The sequence below is a fragment of the Laetiporus sulphureus genome (assembly GCF_001632365.1).
Source record: "Laetiporus sulphureus 93-53 unplaced genomic scaffold LAESUscaffold_11, whole genome shotgun sequence".
Classification (NCBI taxonomy): domain Eukaryota; kingdom Fungi; phylum Basidiomycota; class Agaricomycetes; order Polyporales; family Laetiporaceae; genus Laetiporus; species Laetiporus sulphureus.
Window position 1 is genome coordinate 428,649 of NW_024468520.1, and position 10,564 is coordinate 439,212.

The 10,564-nt window shown below is 47.9% G+C and overlaps 1 protein-coding gene across 1 annotated transcript; it reads right to left on the minus strand.

Moving 5' to 3' along the window:
• Nucleotides 1-916: 916 nt before the first annotated feature.
• Nucleotides 917-3,035, minus strand: LAESUDRAFT_712932 (uncharacterized protein; the record flags this gene model as incomplete). The annotated part of the gene is made up of 7 exons (XM_040906925.1): nt 917-1,114; nt 1,193-1,296; nt 1,351-1,618; nt 1,779-1,965; nt 1,987-2,417; nt 2,469-2,647; nt 2,753-3,035. 7 exons carry the CDS (start codon nt 3,033-3,035, stop codon nt 917-919), a joined length of 1,650 nt encoding a protein of 549 aa, XP_040766166.1.
• Between the last annotated feature and the right edge of the window lie 7,529 nt (nt 3,036-10,564).

The window sequence follows — 10,564 nt, forward strand, 5'->3', positions numbered from 1 at the left end:
AATGAAGATGGAGTCAGGCTGCATACTCAGTGTTTTGGGCCAAACAAATCACAATGCAGAGAAGGATGGGGTGTTCACCATACTTTGCAGTAACAGGAACACACCCAATCCTCCTGTTAGACATTGTCGAAGCAACATATCTGACACCAGCTCCGTCAACGATGCTTTCATTGACTGACCTAATATCCTATCGAGTGATTGCCTTGCAGAAGCGACATGCTCAAGTTGAACGTATATACAACACAGTGTATGAAGCACATCGGGAGGCAGCCAGGAGGTATGAGCAGGACCATCCTACTAAGGTCAAAGATTTCAACTTCAAGAATGGAGATCTCATCCTCATGCAGTTCATGCAGATTGAGAAGGCATTAAACTGGAAGATGCGACCATGATACATTAAGCCATATGTAGTTCTACTGCATAACAAGGGAGGAGCCTATGTACTGGCCAAATTAGATGGCACCATGCTCGATCAGCCTGTTGGTGCATTTTGGGTCATCCCATTCCTAGCAAGGAAGAAGATTGTCATGCCAGAAGAAGTATTGGACATAACAAAGAAACGATTAGAAGAGATGAAGAAGGTGGAAGAGCCAGGGGATGAGGAGGAAGAAGAAGATCAGGGAGAAAGTGACAATGAACAAAGTGGGAATGAACGAGCTGATGATGAAGAGGATGGATAGGAGGCAGACCGGACCAAGTCAAGCTGCGAACTTGTACATAGGATCAGGGCCAGGGGAGCAACCTTTCTTTTTCACTCTATATGAGAAACTGCACCTAAGAAGGTTGACATGTGAATATTCAAGCACACAGCACTTTATATTGTGACACGAGGACTACGATACAAGCAACTAATATACGGCCACTTTGGGCCCAGAGTGTGAAAAGGACGACAGCCAATGTCAGAAAATGAGCTTCACTAATGCAACTTCCACTCTTTGCGAGCCTTGTGAGCCTCCTTGTGAGCCCAGCATTCCTCATGATCCTGCTCCCGAAATGCCTTGATGAAGGTGGCCAGAGACTCCGCATCAGTAGGAAGGGGCAGTGGTGCAGCAGCAGCTGCAGAGATGATTGAAGGTCCAGGAGTAGGGGCTGATGGTGTAACAACCAAATAAGACTTGGTTGAGGCATGCATTGACTTGTGGGAGGAGGAAGCAGCATCCGCATTTCGCGACACTCATGCGGCCTTACAAACCTGAGGAAGAAGCTTATCGAGTGGCATGCAGCGAACGATCATTTCGGAGATGGTCCTGGCAATCTCGGGGTTGGGCTGACCAGTGACAAGGTCCCTGGCTGAGACTGTAGGACCACGAGCAATTAGTAGGCAGGAATGATGGAGCAGGAGATGCATACAAAGAATGGGGCTGTGATGCATCAGCCAATCATAGAGCTTGTCATCCATCACTGAGGCTCCTCGGCGAGTCTTCAACGTGCAGAACTCAATGTTCATTGTCTTAAACAGGTCATTGAACTCGGCCATGCAAGAATAGCTCTCGTGCTGCTCAGAAACCGGAGTATTCAGCACAGGCCAACCATGGGCCTTGTAGACATTGGGAAGGGCAACCCACTGTTCAATGTCGGCGACAATGGGCAAGGACTCAAGTTTCCAGAAGTGGCACGGCTGACCAATGCACTGGCATTTGAGTCACTGGGGCTTGTTCTCTATCAAGAAACAGGAGTTTGGTATGCTCTGCTTGAAGCAGTGGTAGCACTGTGGACATAGGTCAACAGCGAGCCTATGGGTTAGCAAGCCCCAGACTGACCAAGTGTGAATGACGTACCTGGACAGCGTGCATGGGTGCACGCCAGGCCAGGAAGTACATAGGCAGGTACACTGGGTTTTGGATCAAGAAGGGCAGGTTCATGGAAGGATCCTTAGCTGAAGAAGCTGCAGCGACAGCAGCAATGACGGGCTCAGCCTCCACCATCTCAATGCCACTGGGAGCATCAGGCTCGGACTCCCCCTCACTTGATTCAACTTAAATGCACTTGATGGCAGTGGATTTGGCAGTGCAAGATGGGAGACTGTGAGCCTTGAGCATAGCTAAGACCAATGCAGCCTCGGACTCCGATGAAAGATCATGATCAGGAGAAGAAGCGGATGGGGAAGGCAAGGGAGGCAGTGGTGTCGGTGAACGAACATGAAGCCTGCTTTTGGCCTTTGGGCGGGGCCCATCCAGAATGACAAAAACCTCAGGTTGAGCTTCAGGAACTTCAGGAAGAAGGGCAGGCTCAGCCTTCACAGCACGGGTGGTTGAAGGGCTAGTCAGCACGCCAACTGGAGCCTCAGGAGGAACAATAACACAATCTGAGGAAAAGAAGTCAAGGGTGTCCCAAGTAACTGGCAGCGCCCCATTCTTGGGAATGTTATTGGTCCAGCATATGATGTCCATGCCAGAAGTGAGCTTATAACATTGAGCCTACAAGCAGGGTTAACAGGAGAAAGGAGTGATGAAGAAAGAGACACTTACCTTCGAGCACTCCAGGAGAAGTTTTTGCACATGCAAAGGGCTAAGGAACAGGATGCCCCAAGGCAACCAATTGACAGTGGTGAAGGGATTGAGGACAGGCCGAAGGACGTGGATGTAGCTGGCCATACAAGAATCGATATCCGAGTCAGGTTTGCACAACTCGAAGGTTTTTTTCTGTACTCAACAAAGCGGTTAGCCAGCAGAGCCTGGAAAATAGCCCAAGGGATGTACGAGCAGGCAGTGGATCTTGTGAAGCAACTCAAGTGTGAGTAATGGTGTCATACCTGGTGACTGCAGGCAACTCAGGAAGCTGGTGCACAGGGACTCGTGCCCCTCGACAGAGAGCTCTTGACCAGGCGATGTGAAGGTCACCAATGGAATGGACTCCTTGATGACAGGGGGTGGTGGAGGGACCACCATAACTGGCAACAAAGGGAGTTGAGGGCTGAGCTCTGGAAGAAAATGCTCAGTAATGGGTGGAGCATCTGCAGCAGAGGCCGCAGGCTCAGCGACCACTGGGGGCATGAGGGTGTCAGGCACAGGAGATGATGAATGAGAGGGAGGCATAATGAACTCGACAGCAGCAAGAGGGGTGAAGGGCAACTAACGAGGCGAGCAAGTAACTAAAAGGCAGGAGTGGGGTCAGAGTTGGGCAGAAGCAAGTTCACTCAGGACCGATCACCAGGATGAGTCAGACTCATGCTGCCCAGGCCTGCAGAAGCCTGGGATCAAGGCTGACAAATAAAGCATTGACTGAATGCTACAAGAGAAATGGGCTAGATAGCAGTGTGCTAGTACAGGCAGATGACTAATAGAACAAGAAGAGAATGACATGGTCTAGGAGGTAGGAAACAATTCGAAGTCTTCCCTGTCATCTCCCTCGGATTCGTCGCACTAGCTACTCAACCCAACTTTTACATACTGAACAGTGAAACCCGTTGCAGGGGCTGGATGGGTAGAGCGAGGTTAGGGAGTGAGCTGCTCAGGGGCCGGGTCAAGCAACAGGTTCGAATGAGACAAGGCCAGAATTTCTGGGCCATGCTTCTTGATGGCCTTCTGAATCACCGTGGTCATGTCAAACCCAGAAGGAAGACATTGGGCAATATAATAGAGGGCCTTTATTGCAAGTTCAAGTTCATTAATTTTCCGGTTAAAAGCCGAACTCGTGAACCTCTCCATGAAGGAGGAGTCAAGTGAAGTCGGGCTGACATCCTGGAGCACACTGAGGACTGCCTCGGTAGAGGGGTTGGCTGAGGGAGGCAAGGGTGTTAGAATGAAGTGATTGGTCACTGAGCAGAGCGTCTGACGAACCAGGGCAATTTAAGGTCTGTACCAGACCAGAGCACACATGACCATGCACAGAGCAGAACAAGCAGCACTTGTGGTGAGTGAGGAACAAGCAGGGAAATGAATTCCCCTTGCACAGAAGACACTAGGGACAAATGGTCACCAGTTGCACAATAACGAGGACAGCATTAATGAACGTACTGGGCCAGAAGTGCATCCCTTTCAGTTGAACCAGATCAAGGCCAACCGGTCGTAGGCAGGAATCTTTGGTCAATTCACGGTTAGATAGGCCAGAAGGAGCCTGGCATAACGCTTGGTATCCATAGATGCAGGCACAGAAACCACACGAGAAATGGACAGATCAACATCATCAGGCAATGCATCCGGTGCTACCAGATTAGAATCATCCATCCAGGGGGGGGTAGAGGTGCGATGCTGCCATCCTCACTTTCAGAATCACCAGAGAGGGTTCAGGAGAGTGCATGGCATGATGCTTCAATTGCCTGTGTATAGTCATGAAATTTGGCTGTGGGGCAAAGCACTCAGGTGCAAGCCATGCAGGGAAAGAGCTGTAGAGGAGAGTACTAGTCGACAGCTTCGTTCAGACAAAGAACCCTGGAAACATTAAGCCAAAGGAAGCCATCACCGTACTAAACCCCAATGGAGGGTAGAGTTCACCACATTTAATATCCAGCTGGGTAAAAAAGAAGTGGATACCCTCCACTTTGACAGGAGTCGTCAGGCAGTGCAGGTCATGAATGGACGAATTGGCAGGGTCAATCACCAGCCATCTATTGCTAGCCATCTGCCAAGTGGTATTACCATCTATAGTTTGCTTTAAAGCTTTGATATATAGATCATCGAAAGCTGACTTGGCTGCCACTGGAGACCGTACAGCCTCACTCGCAAGAGACAAGCGCTTTAGTAGGATGATCTGATCGATGTTCATAAAAGACAATCACAGTAGCCAGTCAGGCTTGGCAAACAAGGTGTATCGGTCAAGGATCATTTGCACCGCAGTAGTGACGAAGCGGCCATGGGTGCCTATAGTGCAAGCTAACATGACCTGGGGCAGCCAGATCAGGTTCAGCATCTAGTCTGGTAACATCTGGCACGTATCGACCGATTTTTCAGCTTGGTGAAAAATGCACCCCATTCTTCACCAGAGCACCGTCATGAATGAAGTCATCAGTGAAGATAAGATAGTAACACCAGAGTGGCTCCTCACCCTCAAGGCAGAGAATGGTGTCCAAGAGCCCCTCAAACAGGTGCAGAAGGAACAGAATGTTTCGAGTAGGGTACTCACTAAGGGGGAATTCTGGCATGTCCATTGAAACAATCAGCGTGGTGACGAGGAGGTTAAGCCAAGACAGAAGGAGAGGGCAGCCAATGTGGTTATGATTGCCCGAGGACAGTCAAGATCAAAGTGGGGAGGGCATGATGAGCATGAAGCACTAGGCAAGCAGCAGGCAAAGCCTGGATGGCCGACTGACCCTTTATCATACCAACCGCCTCCGAGACATGTGTACTACACGAGGCAGTCAGAGCTGGCAAAGACAGTCTCGACCAAGTGAGGCATGGTCAGGAAGGCAGTCACAGCCCAGTGCACCTTCTAGAAGAACTGAGGAGTGAAGGCGGTACCGATGATCAAGGACAGACTGCTCGAACGAGCGTAGTGATAGCAGGGTATTAGTTATGGCGTTAACAAGCTACTTTTCTCTTAAACATTTCAGATTTCAGACATGTTTCAGATATGCTTCTAGTCTCTGGAAGCAGAGCATGGATACATCTCATAGCAATGAACAGTTCAGCAATGAGCTGTCCATCTTAGTATATAAACCTGGTCACAATTGACGATAAAAAAAATCAATAACTCAAGATGGGAGGGAGGTCGCAGCAGGGAACTTCTCCATACCTCCACAGTTCTACTACTCCACTCTACACATCTCATATTTGATACCTATCTATTGCTTCACTATTAATTGTGTTCTATCGAACTCGATAAATTCATTAATGAAGTCAGCACTATGAACGACTCGCACTACAAGCCCAGGGATATAGGTGATCATCTAGGCTCGGTACGGTCTCTTATGCACAGATCATCAGTTAACTTGGTCTATCGGAGCCAGGAGAACTTTAGCAGTCACACATTATAGGGAACAAAGCGATTGAACGGATCGAACGAGGTTCGGCTGAGCTCAATGATAGCAGACAAGCGAGGTCCATTCTAGGAATTTGTTTCTCACAGTCCAGATTCGGTGTCCAATACATATTTGTGATCAGCAAACAAGTGCTGGAGTCAATTTGTGAACAAAGCACCAACAACCCCAAATAAAAAACTGCTAGCACCAAGACAGACACCCAGTCTGAATGATCACACCCAGCAGATCTGCGAACAATCTGTTAGTGCTCAAGCAGCATTTGCGATCAAGTGATTGGCACACAAACCCCATTTGTGATCAATTTGAAGCACGCGACTGACATAATGCAAGACATTCATTCCTCGAAATGGTAACACACACGTGCGCGAAGCCAGCATTCTGCCCTAGCCCCAGTTCAAAGGCCAGCCAGCTGAACAAAGCCATCTGCATCGTACCTTTCAACCACACACTATGGATAATGCCCTCGTCCACCACTCACACACCAACTGTCCATAACAACCACATCTCAGAGTCCGGTAGCAAGAAACCTGTGAGCCTCACACCCTTCAAGAAAAGGGTCATCTCCCTGTACCATCATGTCATTGGAGACAGAGCAGAGCAGTTGATACTCACCTCACTCCACAACGAAGTAATCGGTACTGCCTGACCATGAACCATAGGGAGGTGGCAACAGAGCATATCAATGTTACTACATTTACCCTCAAAAACTGTTATGAAGTGTTCCCTGCTAGAACATTCAGAACCACATGTGCTTTCTCACACGTACTAGTCCACAATGTGGACAGAGACTTAGATACCAAATATACCTAATGTCTCCAATAGTCAGGCAGACTATTAGCAGGGTTTATAGTGTGGTCAAGCCTAGTAGACGATGTAGCAGTGAGGTCCTCACTCTACCCTTGCTAGGCCTTGGCTGCTACAGCTACTGCATGTTCACCTGCAGGTTACTAGGTTTGCTGTTCTGACTCTAGCAAGCATATGAGCTTACTACCTCTTGAGAGCGAGTACGATTGCATGAGGGTTCTAGAACTGAGAACATTCAGAGTCACAGGTGGAAGAGGTTAGTCTTCCAGCTGCTGCTCCACCCCTTTATATAGTCGCAGACCTATAGTCTGGGGTACTAGTACGAGGGGTCCTCTACACTGCCTCAGTGATAAAGATAGGTGAAACACACCGGAGCTTAGCTGCTGCGAGCCAGGTAATTCGTGAGCTAAGAAAGCATAGGTGAAATACCTGAAATATGAAATGAGAACCAAAGTCCTGGATCGCAGATCCTGGGGTTAGAACTTGAGAACCCTAGAAGCTATCCTCGGTCACATAGTGACTGATATCACCTGACCATAATTGGGCGTCTCTTCTAGGCGCTTGTTCATGGGGATCACGTGACCATGAGTGACGGTACGTTTCGTAACACGAGCTTCCCTCTCCAACTGCCAAGACTCTTGGTGATTAAACCACAAGATCCTTTCTCCTCTGTCTGTGCTTCCACTTCCTGGAAGGAAGGATTCTTGACACAGTATGCATGGAGCTGTCATGCGATTCGGAGGATTCATCATTCGTGCCGATGCTTGATTGTTCCGGTGCAGGGCTGCCCAGAGACTGGTATCTCCTTTCGAATTGATCAGCCCAAGAAGTCTGATTGGCACTTGATGATTTAGAATCACTGTTAAACAAGTCGACGGTACGTCCACTGCGATGCACTTGAGGGCTTAAGGGACTTGGAGAAGTTCCTTGCTTTGCATTGCTGCCAGTGCTTGGATTCGAAGAATCGATACTGGAGTTTTGTGCATAGCTGCCTTGGGATGCTTGGGTGATAACGAATCAGGGATTCGTCCTGCATTCCATCGTTCATGCTTTTGCAACGGTCGTGACCTTGATTGATTACTGTTTTCAGAAGTAACATTCCTCCGTGATGGCTTTGGACATTCAAATTCGCGATGTCCGATACAATTACAGTTTCAGCATCAACCAGAGAACTGTCCTTGACCTGGTTGTGAATGGTGAGAGTCTTCGCGAGTCCCTTTGAATGGCTGATTGATCCATTGGTTAATGGAAGGTGAAGACTGCTGGCCTGACTTAGTCGACTGCCGTTGCTTTGTCTTCTTCTGTTTGCCTTTCTGGTTAGGACATGTCTCCATATTCCAGCTGGGCATGTTATCTGCTGAAGAGGAAGATGTAGATGACGAAGTACTTTCATCGTCATCTCCTTGCTGTCTCTTGTCAAATTTTCTTTAGACAATGGCCTTGATACCATGCCATTCTTTTTGACTGAGATCGAGCGATGCCATAAGTACTTCCTTCCATATTGATGTGGGGAAGGCCGTCTGGTCATTATGTGATGAATGCATACGTATGGCACCGATCTGAATGGTATTCATGCCAAGAATATTTTCAGACATTCGATCGATATCCATAGGTTCGTCATCATCTTCTTCAGCTTCCTTCTTCTTTCGATCGACATGGTGGTCTCGACTACTGGTTCCGAGAAGAAGCTTGACAAGTTTCGCATTGACCAACTTAGTTACCAGCTGCTCAATCTGCTTCCGCATCTTCTTCATGATCGGCAGATCTTTTAAGGGTTCGTTTGATCCGGTAGATGCGTGTGCATCTTTCTTCTTAATTGAAGAAGCCCTCTGCTTCTTTGTTGATTTGATAACTTGTATGGGTTGCGCGTTTCACAGGGTTCTATCGACATTTGGCTTCTTTGCAGGGCATTGATCCATCTCGTGCCCTGACTGCCTGCATCGGTAGCACAGGCGTTCCTTGACTGGACAGCTCCGTACTTGTTGTATTCGTTGTGCCCTGTCGATGTCCATTGCATTGAGATCATCTATATCCATCGAATCTCCTTCATCCATTGAATCCCCCCTGAATCGCGTGTATGATGAAATCAAAGATATTGCTTTTTCCCTTATGGACGTTTTGAAGGTCATTGACTTGTCTTGCAGTGTCGCAAGCATCCTCATACATGGTTGGAGGATTCGGAGTAAGGAAGACTTTTTCTGCCAACTTCGATTCCAAGCCTCGCTTGAAATGAATGAACTTGGTATAGTCGTCGTCGATTTCAGCATAGTGAAATAGGATGTTGAGATTCCCAATGTAATCGTCGACCTTTCCTTTCTTCTGCCTACACTGATTGTCGAGTAACGTTTGCCATGCTTGATTCTTGGTTGCAACTCCTCCATACTTTTCTTGGAGTGTCATCCGAAAGTCGCGATAAAGTCCTAAATCATCCGCTCTTCCTGTAGATGCGATCATCACTGCTTCCCATGATTTGACCCATTTTGCTGCTGCTGAACCAGGTTCGAAGTGGGATAGGATGAACGTTATCTGACTGTAGTCATCGTCATATATGTGGATGTTTGCCTGGAGATGTCGTTCTCTAGCCTGGAGGAATAACGTAAACGTTTGCTTATCTCCTGCGAATGGTCGGATTTCTCCTAGCTGTAATTCCTCCTTGTCCAATTTTGGTAGTGCAGAATTGTACATCGCATATAGATTCATTTCCAGGAGATATTCCTGCCACTGGAATTCCAGACACATCGGTCCTGGATGCACTGGTGGTCCACTTGAAGGATCATACTGTGCTTTGATGGGATTTTGACCAGTAGTTCTCAAACTACTTGTTTGCACCATGGCCGACTGCGGCCTGATTGGTACTCCCAATAGTGTTACTGGCCTTCCTCCTTCCGAGGCTGTCCTGGTTAAAGGTGTCGTTCTAACTTCTTTCCATAATTCTAACCCATCGTAGGGTTTCTTCGATGTTGGCGTGACACTGGAATCACCACTCCCTAGTAGACTTGGATTGATGCTAAGAGAATTCCATTCCTCCCGTGCTTTATCCTTGTTTGATCCTTCAGCATCCTCTGGCCTTGGATCGACTTGTATTGCTTCTCCTCTAGGAAGGTCTGTATGCATTAGGAATTCCTCCTCGAAATCTTTTGTAATGTCCTTCCTATTATTGATTACCCATCGAATTTCTTCAATGTCATGTTCGAGCTCTCGAAGCTCCTGCTGCTCTTCTGGGGTTGTAAGGTTCCCCACCCTTTGTCGTCTTCGCAATGCAATGGCTCGCGTATTCCTGGCATCTTCGAACCAATCCAATTCTTCATTGGTTGCATCGTTCCATGACAACGGCGTCATGTGTCCTTTGTCTCCTTGATAGCCTACCGGCTCATCTCCGGAGTCCGATTCGTATCCTTTGTTTTCGCGATATGACATCTTGCCTTTTCTTGGTGGCCCTTAACCAATTGTTTGTCGACTGCACCAGTCCACGTCTCCACACAAAGTTCTTCTGGATAGTCACACAGACTACTGCTAGTTCCTTGAATCTTCTTGATTCTGAATTGCCTTCCCTGGGAAGGGCTTTAGCACATCTTCTACGTGTGCCTCAGTTGAGGGCTTCTCTTCTGGATTACCACACAGGTAACCGCTAGTGCTTGAGTTCGATAAATACACAGATTCGAGGGTGACCACACAGGTTCCCTTTCCCCGTCGTACCGAGGTAACCACACAGGTCTTGATTCTCCTGTAGCGTCCAAGTAGACCCCACTTCTTGTAAGTGGTTCTAAACCTAAACAGGTTGACCTATAGAAAAACCTCTTCCAAATGTTATGAAGCGTTCTCTGCTAGAACGTTCAGAACCAC